The sequence below is a fragment of the Fonsecaea nubica genome (assembly GCF_001646965.1).
Source record: "Fonsecaea nubica strain CBS 269.64 chromosome Unknown Scaff66, whole genome shotgun sequence".
NCBI classification, from domain to species: domain Eukaryota; kingdom Fungi; phylum Ascomycota; class Eurotiomycetes; order Chaetothyriales; family Herpotrichiellaceae; genus Fonsecaea; species Fonsecaea nubica.
The window spans coordinates 96,812-121,308 of NW_019173739.1; the positions used below are offsets into that span (position 1 = coordinate 96,812).

The window sequence follows — 24,497 nt, forward strand, 5'->3', positions numbered from 1 at the left end:
TTGCTCGTTCAATGCTTCGATTCCGGAAGGTTCACTGATCGGCTCTATTTTCGAGTTGTTGTATGATTTCGTTCTCACGAGCCTTCCAGCTAAGTTTTCTGCGAGGTCTCTTGTCATTGCCGTCGGCATGCGATGTGGCATCCAGAGGCGCGCAGCTAGTCTCCAACTGAGAGCGGAAGCGAGGACTGGGTGGGAACACAGCGACGAGTAGGATACTGATCGATGCTCTAGGCTGAGTGGTGTGGGAGGTTATGTTGCTGACAGCCGGGCGACGGAACGTAGGACATGTTTGTTTACTATGGGAATTGAAATGGAGGACATTTCGAACCGGTGTCAGAGGCACCCATGCATCCATGCACAACACAGTCAGACCTTCTGTGGCGCAAACCGTTCATAGCCATACACCACACGCGACACACGCAATACGGCGGTTATACTGTGCCTAAGTCACTACTTGTATCCAAACTCGCGACCCTCATAAATAGATCTAACCATCCCACCAAAGCCTATAATACCTGGAGATGCCGGCAGGCAAACTCATGAACCCTTTCCTCGCTAGAGGAGAGGTATTAGGCACATCGTTTGGCGATGGCCACCTCTCCCTCGAGCCTGGCCACCTCCTTAGTGGCCCTATCCACTTGACTCTTAAGCTAAGTCACCTTCTGGTGCAGCTAAGGCACCATACCCACGAAGACCAACCCAAGGTAGTGATAGAGAACGGGAGAGGTGATGCACACCACGGCGCCCCCGCCCAGAACTGCCCAAGCCAATGAGCTGTGCTGGTCCCTGTCCCCTGTGTATCTGCTGACCAATTCAACGAAGTCTCTGAAGAAATCCATCATCGAGCCTGCCCAGGCCTGAAGGGCGGATTGCGGGTTGCGACCTCGACCGAACCTGTCGCGTCGCACGGAGCGACAGGTTTGGCCCTTGCTCAGGAGTGAACTTCCTCTGGCAAAGTTAAAGATCTTCGCAGCAGTATCCTCTTGGTCGTGATGGCCATCAGAGCACCCGGGGGGGTATTTAACTCAAAGGAAAAACGGCCTTCCAAAGTTGAGGCCGAAGGCCCCACTCTGGGTTGGCGTGGTCCGCTGAATCTGCATAGACGCGTCGTCGAGACTGCCGGATCTGGAAGACGGACCACTGCCGTTGCCAGGTGCACGCACGTCGGGTTCGACACTCTGATCCCTGCCCTTGTCCTTCTTGACGGCCTTCTTCTCGTCGTCGGTGGGCTTCTGGTCTTCGACCGACGGCGGCTGATGGGACGTCTTGGCGTCTTCTGACTTGTCGAGAAGGGAGCCGCTCTTCTCGGAGTCTTGAGGCATCTCCTTGCCAACGTCAGAGGAGTCTTTGCCCATCCCTAAGAGAGTAAGAGCGTCAGCGATGTCAAATGCTGATGCGGGCCACGCTAACGCTCTGAGGCCCAAGGACCGTTCCCATGTCCATACTGGCACATACCTGTATGTGTGTTGCAGCGTCCTCTAGTTGAGCGAGGGCTCCCAAGTGCGGTCCTCATGGAAAGAGGACTGGAGGTTGTCCCGGTGTGGACTTGAGGTAATGAGAGCGCACCAACCGGGGGGGTCCAGCTTGGCTTTATATAGACAAAGCCGCAAGCCGAGAATTGGGTGGACAGGTGATGCAGGACGGTGACTATGTTGCAGCAGCGTGTCAGAAAAGCGGGTATTCGAAGGGGAGATCCTCCCTGGGCGCTTATTTCGGGGCTGTGCAGGGAGTGAATCGCGTCGACCCAATCAATTCCTGCCAACATGGACAGGTGTGTTGATGCAACCCCTGTTTTTCCTCTTTCCTCCGTTTTCTGTGGCCCGATATGGCATATCAGCAAGCAGGCAACAGTCCTGTCTTTCCCTCTCTTCCGAATTCCGACTTTCTCCAAGGTCCCGCGCAGCAATGGAGAACTGATAACAAAGTTTGAGAACCCCAGGCGAGGAGAGTAAGAGATATGTCTGTGACCCATGCATGCTTCATTTCCACTCCGTACTGCCTGTTTTTTTTTTCTTTTTTTTTTTTCCGAAATGAAGACCTGCAGCCCCATCCAGATTGGCTGTATCAGCCAACTATTGCGCTTTTTTCTCCGTCCATGTCTTAGCCACAAAACCTGCTTCCCTCGCGTCCCGGCCGTGAATCATCATCCTCCCAAGGCTCTACATTGATATTTTGAGCCGCATGCTGACAAGTTGCGCTGGTGGACGGGAGTACTGGCATTGGAGACTTCCGGCTACACGGCATACGATGGCACTCTTGGCACCAGAGATGACATGATTTCCTTCCATGTCAGCGCCTGCCTCACAGAACATTGGCCCCCAGACCTGTCTTTCCTCAGTGGGGCTTGTTCTAATGCCTCGTTCTCTTGCATGGCGGGCATGGACATGGCGAGAGGAGAAGAAGAAAGTGAAGTCTAGGAGAAGTTGGACCGCAGGCGCATACCAACATACAAATAAAAATGCCTTACTGAGAGCTTCCTACGAAGTGCTGCGCCGGAAAGAGTCAACGTCAGTCAGCGAGTCGGGCGAAGCCAAGTGGGATAGTTGATTGACTGGGAAACAAGGCTCCATCGTAGTTGTTGTGGGGGAAACCAATGCTCCACTGCGGGGACAGTTGATTGGAGGGGAGGCAGGCGTGCCCTTGTTGTGAGGTCCGCCGAGAATTCGCCGACGACAAGGACACCAACACAGAGCGGCCCTCTGAGATGCGAGACCAGCTAGACACGTTGATGGTGAGACGGCCTGAAAACTGGCATGTTCGAAACATCTACTAACTAGTCGTCTAATCCAAGACAAAGGAACCACAGAAGTCTACGAATCGATCAAAGCTCCTCCACAGCCGTGGCCATCGTGAATCCGCCGGTCACACCCGCCAGTCCTCCAATGCTGGAAAAGTAACTTGGGAGCCGCTTGAGATGCCTCCATTGCAGGTGGCACTGTGCATGAAGCGGCGGCTTGCGATGATGGGAGAAAATGCCTCGCCACGGCCTCGCTTGGGTAAACGTCGAGTCGGTGGTGTCGTTCTGCGCACTTCGTGACAAGCTGATCCTCAAGGAGGTGCGAGAGATCAGAAAGGTCTTAACAACTCCTGTAGAGCAAATAGTTCATATGTCTCAAGTTCCCATGGCGACCCGTAGTCACCCATGACCTTCCCATTGTTTCTCGTAGGTGTATCAGTGGATGGTTCCTGGTTGTCTCTTTCATTGTGATTACTGCAGTCTCATGAACCGTACAGCGCTGACCAAGTTTAAACACTCAGCACAGCCCTTCTCTTCCAGGAATAAGTCGGTCCGGGAACTCGAGCCTTGTCCCCAACAGCTCTCGGGACGAACCCACCAGAATGGCAAGCATACAAGCTTGAGAAGGATGTAGATATATTCTGTAGGCACTCTGTTGGAAAGGGGAATTGTGGTCCGTGCTTGATTGAGGAGGACCGGTTTCGCACCAGATCTTCGGTCCCTGCATCTCGGCGTCGTGTGAACGAAACTCCGAGGTCCAAGCCATAGCCTGCCAAGACGAGCATGCACCTCGGTGCCGAGCCTAGTGGAAAATGACGCACCTGATTTGACAATCCCCGGTGGGGCGGCGCTTCAATTAAACACGTGGGCGGGATTGGCCGAACACTGCCTGCCTGCCGCCCAAGTCGCTGAACGTGTCATCCTGGTGCCAAAATCTTTCCCAGTCTCACCCTGCGGTCGCATCTTCACATTCTACAACAAAGTTGCACCTTTCTGTCATTCAACAACAACGCCCTTAGCCATCACGACTACGAAGTACGACTACGAAACCGTCTGCGAGAAATACTTCAGCCCTACTACCAATCTTATCCTCGACAGACCCGTCACTCGACAAATCCGAATGGTGGTTGGCCGATTTGCGATCTTGCTCTTCATTCTCCAGCTTTGTCTCTGTTCTGCGCCGCAGAGACTCGCAATGTCGGAGAATGGGAGTCCTCAAACTCCTACGCGCGTCCAAGCCTTCCACGAAGCTGTTAATCGACAATTGCTGGACCTAACGCCCTCCCGCACCTACGATGCGCCCGAAGATACTTCCAAAGTTAGCTGCCTGATTCTCATGGAAGAGAGATGGTTCAGGGAATTGGACCAGGAGGAAGTTGAACAGAGACTACAAAATCAGATTCAGAAACCGCCTTACCACAAAGCGCGTGCTACCATGCTACTGGGCATGATTGAACGTTATACCCCAAATATCTCTATATTCGGGCTACCAGACCTATTCAGAGTGATAGATGGCCTGAAAAGACTGTTAGTGGACATGGGTGCAACACCCGACGACATTGAGAATGCGCATCGGGAAATTTCTGATATGGCGAAGGAGTTTTGGGACGAGCATTGCGCCTTCCACGAGAGACGCAAAGAAGAGGTCGAGCAAGAAGAGATGCAGCGATTCCATGCCAGGTTTCCGCAATCGCCACGAGACCCTTCAGCCTTACCCCTCACACAACGTTTCCCCAACCGCCTCTCTCTATCCTCCATTGCATCTTCCAAGGAAGCTTCGAGGAGAGTCTTGGATTCTCGGGTAAGGAAGAAAGGTCAGGAGAAGCACAACTCCTCTGAAGCAAAAGGACAAAAGACAAGGAGGTCTGGGCGACTGGAGGCCTCTACCCAGGCGAGGGAGCAGGAGACGGGTGCAGGCGCCTCCTTGGACTCTGCTTCAGGTAGAAGACCTACTACGACAACCTCGAGAGAGAAAACTGTCCCCTCTGCACAACCCTCACGTGGGCGTGTAGGAACAAAGACCAAAAAACCCGCTGAAAAACCACGCCGATCTGCGGGGGGACGAAAATCGACGCGGATTCAAGAGCAAAAGAAGCCAACCATCAGAGAATACGACCTTCGCTCAAAACGTCATCGCGTTGTGACAAGATGAGTCGAGCGCTTCCGAAGAGATCCCAGCCGGCGAGGCGTGGCTGAGAATTTCCAAGACGTCGCGCGCGCGTCCACGTCCAGACACTCAAAGACGTACAGGCTTGGCAGCGGTTGGTTGCCGTTTCACCAAACGCCATGGATCCTGTCATTGTACCCTGTCACTGGACCGTGTCATTTGACCATGTTATTGGACACATACATTCACCTTGCAACGGTGATCACCACACCCCTTCTTCCTTCGCCCGCGCCTCTGCCCTGAGCACATCCTCACACTCCCTGGGTACTCTGAGTGCCGCGAGCGAGTCCGTGCACAGAGTCAACCTATTAAGCAGCACAGCGGTCCTCCTTATGCCCGGGATTCTTTTTCTCTTTTCCAGTTCCACTCCTCCTGTCTTCCCTTCAACACACCTCGTCAAGTCATATTAGATTGGCCAATCCACACCAATTCGCGACTGTTCGCAACCTTTCCGCGACCTATAAGCGATCCACCCTCGACCTACCTTACCCTCGACCGCGCCGCACTCTTTCTCGCATGTCTTTCTTGGACAAGGACCTAGATAAACATGGCATTGTTCGGACACCAGAATGACGCTGGCGACGCGGGCCTGGCAGCCTGTGCCAAGGGCAGAAGCCCTGGTCTCGGCGACGTCGTGCTGCTGATTGGTCATATCAGGGGCCGGGAGGCAGATGCATTCATCAAACTCAATCGTGAGCACCTCTGGAATCGGCCTGTCCGCAATGAATCGCAAGGTACCGACTACGATTTTGACGATGAGCGGCCGGAACCATGGCGTGGAAAGATGCTTAAAGGTATTTCGCTCGATGGTCCAATATTGTGTCATTCCTATCTTAAGCCACCAAAACGATCGGTGGGCTGGGGCCACGGCGCAGAGACAAATACCTCAATGGAAAAGGGTGACAGGCCGCGCGACTTCATGTATCCCCACAATGCTGTCAGTGGCATCAGCAGCTCAATGTTTCTCACCGACCTCTGGCCTGGCCCCGATAGGATGCCTACCCCAAGAGTCACCTCATACACGCGCGAAGTCCCCATGCGCTTCGAGAAGGGGTCTAGCACATTCAGGCGATGGAACGGCCAGAGTGTGACTCTGGACAAGCCGACCAAGATATATCTCATAGATAATGATCCCGACTGTCTGAACTTTTGGGCGTGGACACCTACCCTTGACCAGGCGGACCAGAAGGTTTTCATGGAACACGCGAATGACTTTTATGCTCGCAGAAATCGCTTCGACGAGGAAGACTTTCCGAGCATTAAATCCGCTGGTGGGTCTACCAGGGCCCCGTCGCGTGCGGGCTTTGAGACACGGATAGGTCTGAGTGGCACGGAATATCAGCTGGACGGCCCAAAGATAACGCAAGGAGGTTTCAGAGATGTGTATCCTGTCAAAATAATCGGTCAACTTCGATGCGCCCTCATAATGGCAGAGCAGACCGCCATTCAGAAACGAGTGGCCGAGATGCTAGAAAAAGAGCCCGAAGAGCTCCGAGCCAACCCCCCGGAACTGGAGCTGGTTACAAAGATGATCAGACTAGGGGGAGACGACAGTCAGTCAGAGCGGGAACATAGCGAAATGCTGGAAGATGAAGCCAAGTTTGTACAGAATCACCAGCACGTAAGTGTATCACGCTTTTTCTTCATATTTTCCATGCTCGCGGCATCCGAGCAAACGCGCACACTTTGGACTGCTCCCATGCTGACGCGGCTGGACTTTTTCTAGATCCACATCAACCAAATTCTCGATATAGCCTACAAGCACGGAAGTGAAACGTGGTTGATCGAAGTACGCCAGAAATACTGTCTCAACGACGAGGTGTTACCCCTTCCAATCAACAAGCTGGACACGGCCAGGCAACTCATTTGCGGCTTAAAGCACTGTCACGACCACGCCTTTATGAATCGTGACGTCAAACCTGCGAACGTGCTGCTGCAGCTCCTAGAGTTCGGCACCAAGGACTGTGACCTGTACCGATGGGTCATCAAATTCACTGATTGGGGCACGGTGGCGTCTACTGACCACCAGGTGAGGGGCAGGGTCGGGTCGCCATGGTATTGCGCGCCTGAGGTTCTGGATGGCAAGATCTACAACGCGAAGGCCGACGTCTTTTCTCTCGGCGTCTTGCTTTTGTGTATGTTTGCGAACTACAACCCCAACCGCAAGCGATCCGGCTGGCACCCGTGCTCATCCTCCGAAGTAGAATTGTGGATGAGAGAAGAAGTTGACCAAGTCATCGAGGAAAATTGCCCTCCGATATTCTGGGTTCTTCTCAGGGGAATGCTACTAAGAGACCCCAAGGCGCGGTGGTCGTTGGATAAGTGCTGGGCTTTCGTGCTAGAAGTGGACGAAAGCCAAAGCAGCAGTGAATGCCCCTCGATCGCTCTGAGTTTACCTTGGACAACACACCCATTCCTGGAGCAGCGACACAACGACGGTGGCGGGAACAAGATCGAAATGTTCCAGCGCGACGGCATGGTGAAGGCCGAGGATGGGCTGTCCGATGATGTGTCCGATGATGAGAAGACCGTCACCCCGGCGGCTCTAGGCACACTGACCGACCACTCTGGAGCAAACGTGGATGAATCACAAGTTACAAATCAGAAGGATGACGCACCCTCCACACCCAATTTCTCTTGCGCGGTGCAGCTTCCCGTCACACCTTCTCTAGGGGCCATGGAGGAAGACGGACTGCCTTCCGCGTTCTGCACGCCAGACTTTCACCACAAGATGCCGACTCTGGACGTCAGGCAAGCGGCAGACCAGGTGGAGTTCTACGATTTCAGCGCCTGCTGGGACTGGGGTCCGAGGCTTTGCTATCGTAGACTTCCGGAGCGTCGGGCAGCTACTAAAGCATTCACCAAGCCGTCTCCGAGAAGAGGGCCGGCGCCACCGCTCGGAATTACCCACTGGAACTCGGGTTTCGATATGATCCCCAAGACTAGCCGTCAAACCAAGGCTCAACAGTACTCGCCATCGCAGCAGTTGTCCAAGAACCTGGTAAGCGCGATTCAGAGCGCAGGGGCTCATGCGGCACAGATAGAGCCGCCCAACAACGATGAGGATACTGAGGCAGAGACCGAGGTCGACGACGAAAACAGACCGGCTCAACCGGCTGCCGACGCTGACGCTGACGGCGGGAACGAATCTGAAGCAGAGACCGAGATCGAGTTTGAAGGCGGAGAACCTGAAGCACCATTCTCCAGCCCTGGAGAAGTCCAGGCAACTTCGCGGACCGACATTGATTGTGAGAACGAGCGGCGTGAAGCGCCGGACGACTTGAAACCCATAGATCTTATCCCGCTAGCTCAAACGCCCCCGCCCGTTCAAGATAGGAAACGAAGACCCTTGGGCACGACACAGCCCAACAACAACAAGAAACGCAAATACAATGTTTACAAGCCTGTGGACATGGGGAGGGGACGAATGGGGGCTCTTTACCGCTAGGGAGGAGCTTCTTCGCACGTCGATCCAAGGGATACATAGAGAGCATCATGAAGGCTTTCACCACTCTGCTGTTCATGTGCATACATCTACCATGGTCTAGAATTGGGAGCCTGGAATCTGTTATTTCTGTATAAGGCATTATTTACAGGCTGCATTTTTTTGCATTGATCCCATCTAGACTACAGGTAGCATTTGACGAGCGGCATTTGATGGAGTTGGGAATTGAAATTTCTTGCATCTGCGCCTCGTGTCAGACGTGGAAGGTCCTGACAAGGTTCGTCGTGATTATGTGGAAATGCAGTCTGTGTTGAATAAAAGAAGAGCACTGACACGTGATAAGCCGCATGCGGTAATACAAGCCGCGTGTGGTTTACCAAGCACGTGACTACCGCGAACAGTACTGCGGTGTATCCGTTGTATGATAGATAAGTCCTTCTGGAGTACTCAAGGAGGCCTTCCTGTCCATAACTAGGTATTCCTCCATCCGGCTGAGATATTACTAAGTGCACCACACTGATATATTCAAGTGTCTGATGTTTCTAACTACTACCACGCTCTGACTCCCTAGTTAAATACGTGAGAGAGAGGACGACTTTGCCCAGTGGTATCCGATGGTCTTGCATCGAGCAAAATTCGCGCAGAATCCACTTGGTAGCGACTCTACCGTCGTGCTAGTCGATCCAGCGCAGAATGGCTAGGTCGTGACTTGTGCTGTACTCAACTCTTGGGAAATCTATCCCGTCCTCACCCTGAGGGAATTCCCCAGTATTCTTGCTCCCAGACCGTCTCGTCACAAAGATTTGATCGTCGCAGCCTAAGCGAATGACCATGAGGTCGCTACGACCGGAGTAACCGACTACAGAGTCCCTGGACGTGAACACGCCAAACCTGCATGAAAGCGGCGGTTATGACCGTTTGTCAAAGATCGTCGGGATGTACGAACAACTGGCCATCTTTCGTCGACTGCTTCCCCACGGTCATCAACCATTTGCCCTCGACCATCGTCCCGACGCGGCTTCTTGCACCATCTTGGCCGCAAGACATTGACCCTCCAACCGCAGTGATGCTAGGCACTACCCCCGAGGTGGGTGCGCAAGGTAACGATATTCATGATGTCTAATGTCCTACTCTTCTTGATCCAAATTCAGATGCGATGCTGTCGATTTTCCAATGTAATGCAAGGATCCCGACAAGGCCGTCTGCGGGTCAAGATCGCCATGGTGCCTGAAGGAACCGCCTTGCAGCGACGTTTTAGAGCATGCATGATTCTCCGTGTCAGCATCGTATTTCCGGAGACGTAAGGGCGACCGTTAATGTTCGAGGGTTCTTCGTCATTCGACGGTTCTTATGGGACTTATCGGACGACATGCGCAGTGTCATAGTGGCGGGTGCAGAGGAGCCGAGACAGCTATCGATCGACCAAAAGAAGATGGCTTCCTGTAATGAAGGAATTGCATAATGAAACCATGCAAGATGTTTCCAGGCAAGCAGAAGTTGATGCGCTCCCACAATCAAGAGGTCGCTGTGGCGCGTGACCGCAACCTGCTTTGATACCGCCAGCTTCGAATGGACATCCGCAGCGCAATCGACACTGCAAATCAGGAGGAATTTGGGGGCCTGGCCGTCACGGGCGAGGGATTAGAGTAATCTGGTGGTGGAGTATGAGCAGGTGTCGCCGCGAGAGACCGGAAAGCAGGATGAGGGCGTCGAAGAAGGACCTAAAGCACACAATTACAAGTCCCCGACAGAATTTGTCGGGGCGTTTCGATGGGCTCGCACCACCCGCGAAATGATCAACAGAAACCTTTGGAGGAACGATTAATCCGGGCACGTCCGGGCAAGTTTCAGCACAGAGTGGAGCGAATACTGTATGTAATATGCCACCGATCTCGCTCCGGTCTCAGCTTTCCCTGTTCCCTGAGAGACACCTTTCCTCCTGATGTCTTTCGCTGGCGCCTCGAGCCACACAAAGACCGCAAAGATTTCCACCGCACTTCTTGCACGCGTACATGACCTCATGGAGGTAGTCACTGCAAGAGATGCATCTAATCATGGTGACATTTTGATATGACCTAGCCAGCGCTTGTCGCATGGCTGCTCCTGAGTCCTGGAACAGCTCCATGACATGTTCGAATTCGGTCAAACCCTCGTCCAGGTAAGGGAGCCAGCGGATCAAGTCGCCATTGACCGCCGCCCCCACGATATCCATCTCTCCAGCAACTTCGGATGGAAGGTAGATAAGAGCACCAGAGCCCCCGACGGGGACGTTTGGGTGGCGCTCAGCCACCGCCCTCCGTAAATTCTCTCCAATCTGCAACGCCCGTGCGCACCATCTGTCTTCTTCAGAAAGCATGATATAGCCCCACGATCGAAGGGCGTCGTTGGGGTTGACCACCCTGGACGGCTTGTGATCCCACAGGTCGATAAAGTTGGCTGCGTCGTCTGCGTAGCAAGGCTTTGCGTAGCCGAGACGATTGAGGTGGACGCCATCCCAGTGTACAGCAAGACCACATGCCCCGAGAGCCTTCCCAAATACCACGAATGACGGCTTGTACTCACTATACTGTGGTAACAAATGCGCAAAGGGTGCGCCACAGCGCCAGACGGTCAAGACCTCGTCCACGACAAGATATATGCCTGCTTCCTCGCAGCATTCGCATATCATTTTCCATTCCTGTGCCGTGACGACCCTCCCATCATTCTGGCTCACCATTTCCAGTATGATTGCGACGTGGCCAGTCGCGACGAGGTTCTTGAATTCTTTCAAAAGGCGGCGCTTGTCTGTGGCGTAGGCTAAAGCGATTATCTGGGGATTGCCGATGCGGACGTTCTTCTGATTCCACAGAAGTCCTCGACCTCCGTTTGCCTAAGCAGGGTTACTGAACCGATCAACATTGTTGACTTGTCCTAATCAAGACTTACCATAGGCCCGTGGTATGACACCATCTGTGATTCGAAGGTGGCTATCAGACAGTTGTTCCTTTGAGCGTCTGTCAAGCCCCTTTTTAGACGATCCGGCGGAGTCTGCTCGAGAACAAGAGCCATGGATGGTATGACGGGAATTGCATCACTAGCATGAGCGTGGAACGAGACCGGGGTTGCAATGAAGACGCGTACGAAATCGCGACGGTAGCCTCGCAGTACTTCTGGGAGATGTTTTGCCCTGAAATCCAGTCCATTTATGGTTGCCTGCCAGAGGTCGATCAGGAATCCTCGAATCGGCGACTTTTTGGTCAGGAAGTAGCCCCAGTCGGCGTTCATGTCAAAATCCGGATCATCTCCACGCCGACAGCGCCTGTACAGCAACTTCACGTCGGGGAAATCTCTGAGCCTGATCTGGTGGTTTCGCCGGTAGTGCATTTCCAACGAGGTTGGATTTGGATCTCGTATTTTGGACTTGCAATCGGGGAGAAGGCATTTTTCCTCGATGCCCAAGGTGTTTCCATCGCCATCCCGGCCCAGACACAGAGCGCGATGCACCAGCAAGTCTCCCCTGGCAACACGTTCTTCACTGATGCCAAGATTAGGTCCGGACAAAAGACACCAGGGACATGAACCTTGGAGGGAGGAGTCGTTGCGCGATTGCTGGCGTTCAAGGATAGAGCGTGGTGCGTTGTCCATTTTGCTCAAATGACTTGTCGATGCAGCGTGAGATGAAGATGAAATTGCGTGGGCGATGTTGGGTGTCTAAGAGACTTTTGTCAGCGATTTGTTGGGAACTTTCGGTTGGCTACCATTATCCGTCAAATGTTATTTGCGTTGGGCCTTGACAGGAGCACTTTCGTCGGTCAGGTAACGAAGGGAATCTGAAAATAGCCAATTAGAGGTTCCCGACAACATTTGTCGGAGACTTTTGATGTGCTACCATTGTCCGCCCAATGTTATTTGCGTTGGGCCTTGGCAGGAGTAGGGGACGTCATGACATCCTACACAGATATTGCTTCGTCTGACGCGATTAGCTCGAAGAAATTCGAGGGTGCGTATATCAGCTGCCCACTCTGAGGGCGTCTCCGGGACAGGAGGCTCGAGACAGATAACTGCATCCAAACAGCCGCCCATAGCTCCGTCCTCGCTGACATGGTGATGATCGACGTTCCACCGACGAGATTACGAACATGGCCCTGGAGTGGGACACCCTTCCGGAGTCTTGCATGGGGTTGTCGTGGCCCCGGTCCGGGCTCCAGAAGAAGAGTGGTACCAGCCTCTTCAGGGCGGCAATCTCGCTTGAAATCCCTTTCGTTCTCCTTTCCTCGCTCAACCTCATCGTATCTGAACACCATGAACTCCGTCACTACTGCAACACTCCGGGGTTGGCGTGGTGGAAAGGAAAGGGGTAGTCAAAGCTTTGGTAGGTTACCCGAGGGTTCGTCAGCAATAGAAAAAGAGGCTGGCTTCCTCACCCTGAATATTTCAAACGCCCTGCACTCTCGATCAAACCACAGCACTAATTAATACTCATCCTTTCATCATTATCCCGGGTCCTCAATTGCCTGGACCTCCTAAGAATCCCTACAGCGCTGTTACTCTCTGATAACAGGCGTCACCATGTCAGCAGCAGGGAAACCTTATACCGATGGCCCCTTCGCCGGACCTCCATTATCACCGTCTCTCGATCCTCGAGACTTATCTCTGACGTTGGCGAGGCTTGACAACAAAGAGGAAGCAACCACGAAACGGATGACCAGTGACCAATTCCAGCGGCTGATCGAGACCCGAATCAACTACGCGACCCGACCCAGTACCCATACGTTAATGCCACCTGTTGTCGAATCATCAACCCTTACGCCTCCCTCTAACGGCATACTCAAAGATATATATCTAGGGGGCCCGAGTAACGGGCCTCAGCCCAGTAGTGAGGCATCTCTAAGAGAGAGAGTCAGTGCCGATGTCAATTTTGCCCCGTTGGCTACACTACTCGACACTCTAGTCGGGGAGCTAGCCATGGGGATTGTCCGTAGTTATCTCAAGTCCCAACCGCCGGAAATGCAAGGAGAGCTATGCACAATAATGGTCCGGGATCTCATTGCGGAGCTTTCAGCGGAAGGAGCTGAAATGTGCGACGAGGAAACACTAGAAGCCACAACATTGCGCGCGGCGATGGAGATTCTTGTCGAAAAGGACGATCTTGTGGACGATGCGGACAATCCTCTGTTCAGGGATCTGATGTTGAAAGTGCACCTGTATTGTCAGTGGAACGGTATAAGACTTCAGTCGCTGTCTTGATAGAGACGTGGGCTATTTCAAACCCGTAGTCGAGATCCCACTTGGGACTAGACTTTGGTCATGAGAAAGTACGCGGGGTTCTTGTTGGATTTACGACTAGTGCTTCATTAGCGATTTGGACTTGGAGCTGCGGGAAATTGCTGCAAGATTACATTTGAACAAGGATTGATGGAAACTATATTAGCTAGGAATACAAGGTTACCCTTTACTAAAGATGATACTCGCCTGCGTTCATCAGGCCCCATCACCTCGACCTCTTGGTGCCGCAGCAGGACAGAAGACGTTCAACAATTCTAGCCGCATCAGGAAAGCTGGAAAAGGCTGCGGGCCGTGTTAGATGCTACCTTAGTTTGAGTCTCAGTCTGGTCCGACCCCTGTGCTCAAGAGGCCTCTGATAGGGCGCCAACTCGATATTAACGACCAAAAATCGAGGGCGTAAGCCACTAGGTGGTTCCTGGGTCTAGATCCAGAGCATTCTCAAACCGCCGGTTCGTCCCAGCACGCATCTCTATTCAATTAGCACCACTTCGCAACGCCAGTAACTCGCAACTTAGGCGTTGATGGAGCTGCATCGGCCGCGGTCTAAGGTCAAGTATCGGCCCGGGTCAGAACCGAACAAGTGCCACTGCTTGAATTCTCCTACGAAGTCGTATAATTGGAAGTCGATCTATAACTGCTACAAGGGACACTGCAGGAACTCCTCTGGCTTCGGCCAACTATCAAGGGGTCAAGGGGGACACACTCCCTCACTGTGTGCATGTGGGTGTGTGTAGTGCAACGACCAAGTTTCCCTAACAAAGTGGCCGCGTTCATTCTGACCCCCTGGTGATGGTGGTGGTGACAGGAGGTATGCAAACATTATTTTTCCAGAGGGTTCCCAGGGGACACACTGAGTAAGTGAGTGAGTGAGGGTGACTGGTTTCGAGGGGTTTCAAGGGGTTGCAAGGGGGCACTCACTCTCTGTGTGTGTGAGAGTGCACGCTGACTGATGCTGACTGATGCTGACTCACCCTTAGAGTTTCCTTGGCAGCGCTTTAAAACCTGCTCCTCAAAATAATTGACCAATCAGATGCAACTCATAACGTCATGACTTTCTCAAATTCCTGCCCAAAGTTGGCTCCACACTACAGGCTAATGGTCGAGAATGATCACGGACTCTGACTTCCTGACTCCCAATCAATGTTCTTCGGCCCCCGCGCAGGGGGCGGTCCTGAAGCTCTGGAGTGTCATCTTGCCCTTCCACCACACCTCCCTGCAGTTGGGACATTTACAGAAGTCCGACGCATTCTGCCGCATGTACTCTTCGAGGCATTGTCGACAAAAGGGATGGCCTGATTAGTGTTAAAACCGCCGTGCTTATAACGTCGTGGAGACATACCACATGGTGTCCGAACTCGATCGAGTCGTGCGTGCATGTCGACGGCTGGGTCATCGTATGAAATTGGTTCTCGACAGATCGTACAGTCCAAGCCGTATAGCTCCAAAGCCTTCTGTCCCTTGGTGGTGCGATGGTCAGATTTAGGACACCAAAGCCGGGGGGTGATCCCACGACGGTCGCGTTCCTTTTCGGGAAGTGCATTGAGAGCGCATTCACCGCACAGGACCTGGATCACCGTGAGCGATGGCTCGAAGGGGCCACAGTGAACAAACATACACATGTACATCTTTCGAGAACGAAAATACGCGAGACGTAGCGATCGCCTTGGCCGAGGACATTCGAACAGAGGGAGCAATACTCGTTGTCCTTGGTCAGGTCGTAAACACGCGGCTGTGGTGGCTCAGGCCTGATCAATTCGGGTTCAGGGGAATAGATTAACGAGGAACTCTCAGACGCCACGGAGTTTGCTCTGGGTCTGGCCTTCTTCCGATCCCGCTCGACCCCTGGAGGATCCCCACTGGAGGGGCGTTTCCACTTCTGCGTGCGTAAAACGGGTGAGCATTCCTGCGGCTTCTGGTTGCCAAATTCTCGACCAGGTGTTTGGCCCAAAGATTTTGCCTTTGATGGGCCCACACCCACATGATTCCAGGGCTGCTCCGCCATCCCGGAGGATAGCGCTGAACTAGCGGTGAAACTACCGTTCTCGAAGCTTGGCGTACTGAATGTGATTGATCTGGCAGACCGCTCAGCTCTCTGTGATGGTGTGAAGTAGCCCTTTTCGGGTGAATGGAATTCGGGATCGGACCTCAGAACATGTCCGGAGACATTGGCGCAGACGGTACAGGCAGGCGAATCTCCGACGCAGAGCTCCGGAGGTACCGAGGATATCCAGGCCTCTAGTAGATTGGCTGAAAGCGTCGTATACTGCACACGGTAGGGCGCTGGAACTGACTGGGTTCTGGGGTGGAGGGCGACGAAAAGTGTAACACGAGGATGAGTAAGAACTAGGGAGTTGCGCCCCGAGCGGGGGAATGCAGCCTTCTTTATACATAGATTGCCGCACGTGCTTGGGCTCGCAGGTTACATTTTCTCCGCAATGAGGATAGTAGAGTGTTGGAAAACGTTAAATTCTTGTCGAGCGCCTGGACTTGTCAAGCGGAGTTTTTGGGTCACCGATCCCCCGTCGACCGTGTAGGCCCTCGTTTGACTGGTTCACCCTGGTTCACCCGGTATAACTGACCTCCGCGGTACGATTGATGGAAGCCTAGCTATGTCATGCTGGATGTTGAACGGCTTTTTGTTACGACAGCACCCTAAGAACACTGGCAACTGGTACCAGGCGGGGGCAGTGTTGCAAAAGGTGAAACACCCTAAAGGGAGAACCTAGGGGCTAATTTAGGGGCCAAATTGTAAATTGTGGGCACCCTTTAATTGTCCTCACGCTACCCAGGGGCCGCTCAGCGGGCTCAGGATTGCACAGCAGAGGCCCAGGAGGCGCTTCGAACTGAGTAGAGTAGAAACCTGCAAACTCCCAATATATGACTACATTCACCTTTTCAGTAGCTTTATCGTATAGAAAGTTGTGTTGCGCAAGGTCGTTGTGGCAGAACCGATATTCTTCCTCGTAAGATGTTCGTGGGTGCCACTCAACGTTGGGGGAGTAGTCAAGACGCGGATAGGAGGAATGAATACGCCTATGATGGCGCCGGATGTATAGTTCCGCAATGATCTGAGTTGGGGAAAGACTCTCACTTGGACGTAGCCCTCAAGGTCTGACTCGGACCGTACCTCCCTCGCAAGGTCAGGAAAAACTCTGAACGGGTCTCCGCTGTACACGCCCGGTCGGTCATCACTGAGACTCATCTTGTGTCCGAATCGCCTTCGCCGCTCGCCCTCATCAGGACCGCAAGGAAAATGTCGATTGATCTGGATCGTTATACGCTGTACATTGAGGGTGACATCTCAACCTTCCACAAACATCGAAAACCATTGCTCAACCAGATGGCGTCTTCGATGGACCAAGTCTTCCGCTCAGTGTTTATAGGACGGTGTAGATCGATCCTCATCAGTCATCCAATGGAATCTGCTAGTTGTTTTCCTGATCACGCCGTACTCGCGTAAAGCTCGCTCTCTATCATAGCCCCCCGACCTGATCACAGCTCTCACTTTTGGGATGCCATGTGCCTCGAGGGTGCGGTAGTAGAGGCACCGGAGGCCTCCGATGCACGCCTGTTTCTCAAATCGTTGCGAGAATGCTTCGCTAACCTCAGCCCAAGTCATTGCCCTGTCATTTCTGTGATACCAAATGAACATGCATTCTTCCGGGTTATACTTCTTAGCAGCGTTTGTCTTTTGTGGCCGCCTCTTTCCCTTTTCTTTTTTCTCCTCAGGTAGAGTATTCAGACCATTCAGCTTGCTTCGTTTTGGCTTCTCGCTTGTTTTTTCCTTCTTTGCCGGATCCCTACTGGGACTGCGGTACATCGTTGCACAGTTCCCCCGTGAAGTCTCGATTGACTTGTAGATTCGGGGCGATCTGGGTGACTGATCAATGTTGTCTTGGTCGTGGTATCGATTTTGATGAGGCGGTGCTGACGTGACTGGGGCCTCAGCTTCATCGTTTAACAACGACATAACAGTTATCTTGCCATCACGAGGTTTCATGCCGGGTGGCTTGTAGTCAACTCGACAGCAGAGGGAAATCAGGTCGAACGTATATCTTGAACTCTAGGAGCGAGGCGTATTTGTTGTAAGTGGGATAACTTGATTGATTGATTAGGGGAAATCTATCTGGCGCACCTGCGGATTTGTTGGGTGCCGGCGGGTGGAAATCGTTCGGCTAACCTACCCGATTGGGTTCGGGTAACAACCATGTCATACGGGCCGTGCCTCGTGGAGTTGGAGAACATTGAAGAAGGTTGTCATTCACTCTGCAGAATCTGCATGTCCTCCGATTGTGCGTGGGTACGATATTGGGTCGGCGGATCGGCGCTGGCGGTGTGATGTTTATTTCTCGGACAGATTGCCCCTCCCAACGATGGCCTGGGGCGTAAGTCTTGAGAGTGACCTCGTAGTAGGTTTGCGTTACGACAAACAAGCCGTGCGAATCCTGAAGACTTGCCGATATTGTGATCAAGTATACCTTCATGATTCGAACTCAGGTGGTGTAGTGGTGTACACCTACTTACCTCGAGTAATCGAAATAGGAAATTCCAATTGATACGCGTCTATTCTATAGAAGATCTTGATGACACCGCCGCTAGCCTGGGCGCGGAAATTAGAGATGGGTGTATCAAAGGCTATTCTTTCGGCTTCAATGAACGATAGAGAACTACTGGCTACTAACGCAGATTTGAACGTCGAGCGGGCACTAGGTATCGCCACTCTGGAATCGGACACGACTTCTGCGGTATATGAGATGTCTTAGACCTACGGCTTGTGTTGATAGGAACCGAAGGACTCAGAAACCCAGATCTAGTAAAACTCTGATGCCTTCAGCATAGCACGTTGGGCTCCTTGTCCTTCGTCTTGGAAAACTCCTCCAGCACGGCCTTTAGCAGCCCTCTCCCCCGAGCCATAGCCGACTCTTACACCGGTCGTTTCCGTCTCAGGGGCCTCGATCAGTACGGGTGATTCTGTGCCCGCGGAGCCATTCCCAGAGTCCGGCTCGTGTATGGCTGGCAAACCCATGTTTAGGTTGCACAATTCCCAGTACTTGCCCTTTCTCTCCAGAAGCTCATCATGGGTTCCCTGCTCGACTTTGACACCGCCCGGGCCGAGAACGATGATGAGATCAAGGAATCGTACAGTTGCGACTCGATGACTGGTTCGCTTAGCCAAGTGTCCGCCAAAAAAGGGGGAACGGGTAAAAACAACGAACGTTATGAAGACCATTGTTTGCCTCGGGAAGTTCTCCTTGAAGTTCGCCTGGACCTCAGCCTCAATGTGCAGATCGAGGGCACTCGTGGCTTCGTCGATGAGCACAATACTAGGATTTGCGAGGAAAATGCGAGCCATGCAGACGCGCTGGCGTTGGCCCCCGGAGAAGTGCCTGAGAAGGGGTCAGAGTCAAGCTTCCGACACGAAGCACCACCGGGAGAGCCCGCTCGCTGCCTGTAGTAGAATAGCACGGGGGTACCTACGATCCTTCTTCTCCCATCAAGGTGTCGTATCCGTCCTTGCGCTTTATGATGACGTCGTGGATCCTGGCTCGCTTACAGGCTTCCATCACCTCTTCGTCGGTTGCGTCTGGTCGGGCGAACTTGACGTTCTCCTTGATAGAACGATTGAACAAGAACGGGCTCTGGTCCATTACTGCCATCTTTCTGTGGATACTGTGTGTCGTGTTAGTCAAGGGTTCGTGTTTGCGAGTGAGGGGCCCAGTATGAGGACGTACGAATCACGCGTCACATCGTTGATGTTCTGGCCGTCGATGAGAACAGACCCCAATTTGAGCCTGTAGTGTCGCACGAGTAGTCTTACGAGACTGGTTTTTCCGCTGCCGCTTTCACCAACAATGCCAACTCTTTTGCCAGCGGGAATTTTGAGATTGAGTCCGTCAAAGACCTTGACATCGGATCCTGGGTAGGAGAACCTCAAGTCCTTGAACTCCACCTCGCCATCGGGGCATTTCAGCTCTTCGGTCCCTCCTTCGATAGTTGACGATATCTCCCACATTCTTCGCAGGCGGGTGGTGTCGATAAGAGCCTCCATCTTTGACTCAATCTCCCGGGCGAAAAACAGCGAGGGCTCGTAGATAAAGGGCCACAAGCCGACAAAGGCATTCATACTGGCCACCTTGGCTCGTCCTTGCCTGATTTGGTACGTGACCAGCCCTTGGGCGATGATCTCGAAGACCTCGATTATCAATCCGTTGGTGCCCTGCAGGTAGTGGAACGATCTCGCATACCCGTTGTACTGGCCGACATATTCTTCTTGCTCTATCCCAAACGCTTTGGTCTCCGGTTCGATTTGATTATGGCTTGCCACCGTACTATGTCCTTTGATATCGTCGTGGCGCCGCTGGTTCGCCTTGAAGGATATGACTTGACTTTCGTCGAAATTTTTCGTGAGGCGCGGGAAACACTTGATTTCCATGAGGGCTAGGACTATTGTCATGCACACCATGATAAGCGTCATCCGCGGTCCGTAATCAAGGTGCAACGTGGTGCTGGCGAAGCAGAACTTGACGGTCAGCGGGAGCATTTCGAAACAGAGGTCATCGATGATGAGGGTCATGGGCCGAGAGGAGTCGACGGCCTGGATCTTGTCGGCTGACGAGACGACAGAATGAAAGAAGGAGTCGAGACTCATGATTTTCTTATGGGCCTCGGTGCTGAGTCTCAGGAGGCGATACTGACGGACATCTATGCTCATGATCTCGCGCGGAAGGGCCAGGCCAGCGGCCGAGATGAGCCAGGACAGCAGACGGAGCAGCCAGAATTGAGTCCAGACACCAGAGCCTCTGTCCAGGCTATCCATGAAGTTGGAAAATAGGACCGGCACATAGTATTGGATGATCCTTTCGCCGATGACAATCACGAAGCAGGCGACGAAACGGAATATCATCCAGGGCTGGTCGCTGGGCCAGACGAAGGGTAGGAATATGTGGTGCTTCTTCACAAACGCAATCCATCCTATTTCCTCAATCTCTTCTGTCGCCGGTCGACGAATACCCAATACAACTTTGGGGTCCTTTTCCTCATCGTTGGCTTGGTCGGACGGATCGGTAGGTTGCTCGGTGGCTAGTTCGACGGTGGGCAACTTCTCGTAGCCGTCCCGGAGCCACTGGAGAAGGAAGACGGCACCAGCAGCCAGCCACACGAAGGTCTTCGCTGCGATGAGGAGTAGACCCAATCCGCATGGGAATCGAATGGCACAGCGACCCCCGGAGTCGACTTCGAGGACGATAAATGCGAGTACCTCGGCAGCGCATAGCAAGACCCAGTTCCCGACGTGGAGCAACCAAGGAGGACTCTCTGCGGCGTCGAAAAACTGAGCAAGCTGTGCGACCGTGGCGAGAAGGAGAAACGCCTCGGAGAAGGCAGGAAGGGTGTCCGGGAGCTCTTCATTGCTCACAGAGACAGCTACCAGTGCCACAGCGTCGACTGTGTACAGCAGTACCTGGCAGGCGAGCGCAACGAGAAAGAAAAGGCGGCGGGCGGGTGCGAGCTTGGGCCCCGAGGGGAGGTAACGTCGGTGGAGGGAGGGGGCCCCAAAAGTGAGGAGGAAAACCGTAATGGCGCACACTAACCGGGGGACGTACACCCACGACTGCGACAGGACCGCCATGGCTTTGGGCCGGACCTGTTTCTCGTTTCTAAAAGAAAAGAGCACAATGGCACACGGAAAAGCTCTGTCTGAATGTCGACATTGAAGATAGGGAGCGGGGTGCCCCTAATAACATAAATGGTCACCGCCAAAAGACTCGACCGATGGGGCTGAGGGGGACGCATCAGACAACGCAGTGGCCTGGAGTTGCACAAGAATTGTGCGCCCCAAACAGCGAAACAGGCAAACAACACCGGGTGCTCCTTAGGGGGTTGCCTAAAAGTGATCCTTCCGGGTGGCATCCCCCATGGCGAAACGGGAAAATTGAGGGCGTTGTTGCCTGTTTTTAGACCCTGGTGTGGGGCCATGGAGGCTCTGCTTGGCCTTGGTGACTCGCTGTTTAGGTCACTCGGGTGGCTCGCTCACCGTCTGGGCAGTTCACCCAAGGTCGCACAACAGCACGGCAGCTCGCTCACCGCCGCATAACAGCCTCCGGACCTCAAAGACCTTGTTCAACGCGTCGAAAGTCACGTTCATTCACTGGCTTGTTGGGTCGCACTCAGATGTGGGTGGGTGAATACGATGGGTGGAGGATTTGAGGCACCTGAAGCCAACTCTGACAAACATGAAGTCTCCGCCATGCCGCCACAAAAATTTTGATAGGCTCAGAGTTTTCAATTTTGATGAAATGGTGCTACAAATGCGTACGGTGAATAGCGCAGGATAGAAACAATTAAGGCGTATCATCACTAACAAAGTGTCAGCGCTACTTCCTGTATGGCTCGACGGGGTCGTGCTTCTTCAGTTACAGAACCTTTTATTATATCAGCTAGGCCAAGAGTACGTAAGGTATAAGTAGTTAATTAATTATTGATATCACGGTGCACCCTTGAATAGAAGAGATCGCTGTGAAGGGTGCAATTATGATATGAATTCTAAGACGAAGGAGGCTAACTAGTGGTGGTGGCAGCGATAACGTGATTGAACAGTTCTGCGCTCAGCCCGGTGCGGGGTCACCAGCCTCGTGCGGGGTAAACTATGTAAGTGGAATGGATGAATAATTAATTGACTGAACAGGTAAGGAAATCTATCTAGCGCGACTGCGGATTTTGTTGCGTGCCGTGGTGGAAATTATTCGGCTAACTATCCCAATAGAGATAGGGTAACAACTCACGCGCATCCTAGGCTGCATCTCAGGCTGTGACATCAACCTTGACATGACACGACCGCTCGTGATGACTATCGTTGCTGGAACGGTGCACCTCTTTGTCATCCAATTCCTCCCGACGCCTTTATGGACCTAGTCATAATTCTCCTTCTTGATCGTGTGGGCGTTGTCGTTGATTATCCGCAGGACGTTCATCATGGTCTCCTTGGTGCAGTGGATAATGGTGCACTTGTACACAGGATCAGCCACGGCAGACGTCGAGTTGGCCCGTCTAAAATTGGCAATCTCTCGCTGCTGCGGAAAGGGGCTGACATTGATCTTCATGCCATGGAGGTCGCGTAGTTTCACCACGAGGGACATGAGGTCATTGTCCTCGAAAAAATCGGTTGCGACGACGATGGGCTTCTACAATACGTTGTCAGCGGCGATCACAAAGTTGGGGAGCCAAGTGAACGTACATCCTCCCTCAAGGTAGTCAACATGAAGTTCCAAGCATCTTGCAACTCGACAAAGGCGGGCGCTTGTAGAGGGTTGAGATCGAAGCCGGTAAACGAAGCCATCGTGGAAGATATGGGCAGGACTGCGAAATGCTGATGGAGAAGAGAAGATGATGAGGAAGAAGAGGAGATGATGAGGAATAAATAGGAGTGCGCTACCTCACGCCAAGGGCTTGCAAGTTATTTATTCTCGCATCACCACCCGTGTGTAACTCATAGGGTTGTCAAGGTAATGTAATGATAGTCACTCTACCACTACAGCGGCCCTTCACTATACGCTCCTTGGTAAGGGATATCCATTGTCTTCCCCTGTCTCCCTTGTCCTTCCTCTTTCGTACACGCCCTGCATTCCTCTTACACTTTGTCTCTCTTCCTTACCTCCCCTTACGTACGGTGTCTCAGTTGTCAGGATCCTGTATCCCTTGCACCGTGCGCGTCTCGTCCAATCAGGAGGCTGCATTTTGCCTGTACATTGTACAGGTAAATTCAGCCAATCAGGAGGTGGCGTTAGTCCTAGCGTTAGCCTTGGCGCTGGTTCGCCAGAACTAAGCCTTCTCCTGGGTTCAACCCCTCACATGGGCGCCATCATTGACTGCTGGGTCGTTGGTGACTCTCCTCTCTTCTGGGCTGACTGAGTCCTGGGCCTAGAATTTGCACACCCGCCTCAAATCTTGCAGCTGCGACAGTCGCTTCGTGGTATTCGCCTTTTCCATATCGACGCTTCGTTGCGACCTTGATCTCGGTCAAGTTCACCCCACGAACTTGCCTCAGAATGATCTCTGCCCACAACAAACCGCAGTGCTAGGACTGTGATTGACAATAACCTTCACCCCACGTCATCAGTCTGTTCGTGAGTATACCGATTCACGTTCCACCTTCAATATTCCCCATTCCCGCTGTACGCTCTACCTTTCCTCCCTCGCTCCACTCTCACTTTCACAGTGTTCTAAAAATGCCTTTCTCACAGAAAATAAAATGGCTAACCCTATAATTTTCTTTCAGAAAGTCGATGAAAATCTTGTCTAACAACACTTCAGGCAGACCCGGGACTGAAGGACAGCCAATCGCTTCCATACTCAATCCGATACTTTCCTACGACCACAAACACTTCCCCTACAGTCTCGCATTCTCTACAGACCAAAAGCTCATCCTTCACCTTGTGTCCATGCACCCTCGACGGACATCATGCAACCTTTCGACAGTTTCCATAACTGTCAGCCTCAACCCCAATAGCAAGGCACTCCCTCTCCTCAGAACGATATAAACGCCACCTTTGGCCCTCCGCCTCTGCAGCGTCCTACTACAGCGTACACATACATTTCCATGAAGACAGGCAAGATCCAGCACAACATGTATCCACCGGATATGACTTGCATTCAGAAAAAGCCGGGAGACACGAGAATAATACGAAAAAATTCACATGGAATACCAGTGGGTACGGGAGAACTCGATGCCCACGCCGCAACAACCGCCACCTTTCCACCCTCCCTCCGATTTCGCATTCTTCTGACATGCTTCTCTTGCAGAAACGCGACTGGACCCTTCCTGCCGCCAGGATCGACAATACATCGTCTTATTCCACCCAGATCTGCTTGTGGAGCTGGAACAATCG

The 24,497-nt window shown here is 52.8% G+C and overlaps 7 protein-coding genes across 7 annotated transcripts; 3 read left to right on the forward strand and 4 right to left on the reverse strand.

The window, feature by feature from the left end:
* Positions 1 to 1,025: 1,025 nt before the first annotated feature.
* On the reverse strand, positions 1,026 to 1,355 carry AYO20_08418 (hypothetical protein; the record flags this gene model as incomplete). The annotated part of the gene is made up of 1 exon (XM_022646695.1): positions 1,026 to 1,355. The coding sequence occupies one exon, from the start codon at positions 1,353 to 1,355 to the stop codon at positions 1,026 to 1,028; it is 330 nt and encodes a 109-aa protein (XP_022497333.1).
* Positions 1,356 to 3,932: 2,577 nt separating this feature from the next.
* Positions 3,933 to 4,889, forward strand: AYO20_08419 (hypothetical protein; the record flags this gene model as incomplete). Its single annotated transcript, XM_022646696.1, has 1 exon — positions 3,933 to 4,889. One exon carries the CDS (start codon positions 3,933 to 3,935, stop codon positions 4,887 to 4,889), a length of 957 nt encoding a protein of 318 aa, XP_022497334.1.
* Positions 4,890 to 5,451: 562 nt separating this feature from the next.
* AYO20_08420 (hypothetical protein) lies at positions 5,452 to 8,352 on the forward strand (the record flags this gene model as incomplete). The annotated part of the gene is made up of 2 exons (XM_022646697.1): positions 5,452 to 6,525; positions 6,631 to 8,352. 2 exons carry the CDS (start codon positions 5,452 to 5,454, stop codon positions 8,350 to 8,352), a joined length of 2,796 nt encoding a protein of 931 aa, XP_022497335.1.
* Positions 8,353 to 10,252: 1,900 nt separating this feature from the next.
* Positions 10,253 to 11,973, reverse strand: AYO20_08421 (hypothetical protein; the record flags this gene model as incomplete). The annotated part of the gene is made up of 2 exons (XM_022646698.1): positions 10,253 to 11,218; positions 11,275 to 11,973. The coding sequence occupies 2 exons, from the start codon at positions 11,971 to 11,973 to the stop codon at positions 10,253 to 10,255; spliced, it is 1,665 nt and encodes a 554-aa protein (XP_022497336.1).
* A 924-nt stretch (positions 11,974 to 12,897) lies between these two features.
* Positions 12,898 to 13,575, forward strand: AYO20_08422 (hypothetical protein; the record flags this gene model as incomplete). Its single annotated transcript, XM_022646699.1, has 1 exon — positions 12,898 to 13,575. The coding sequence occupies one exon, from the start codon at positions 12,898 to 12,900 to the stop codon at positions 13,573 to 13,575; it is 678 nt and encodes a 225-aa protein (XP_022497337.1).
* Positions 13,576 to 18,424: 4,849 nt separating this feature from the next.
* On the reverse strand, positions 18,425 to 21,241 carry AYO20_08423 (hypothetical protein; the record flags this gene model as incomplete). Its single annotated transcript, XM_022646700.1, has 4 exons — positions 18,425 to 18,773; positions 18,831 to 19,001; positions 19,093 to 19,284; positions 19,347 to 21,241. 4 exons carry the CDS (start codon positions 21,239 to 21,241, stop codon positions 18,425 to 18,427), a joined length of 2,607 nt encoding a protein of 868 aa, XP_022497338.1.
* Positions 21,242 to 22,520: 1,279 nt separating this feature from the next.
* AYO20_08424 (hypothetical protein) lies at positions 22,521 to 22,948 on the reverse strand (the record flags this gene model as incomplete). Its single annotated transcript, XM_022646701.1, has 2 exons — positions 22,521 to 22,793; positions 22,847 to 22,948. The coding sequence occupies 2 exons, from the start codon at positions 22,946 to 22,948 to the stop codon at positions 22,521 to 22,523; spliced, it is 375 nt and encodes a 124-aa protein (XP_022497339.1).
* Positions 22,949 to 24,497: the final 1,549 nt, after the last annotated feature.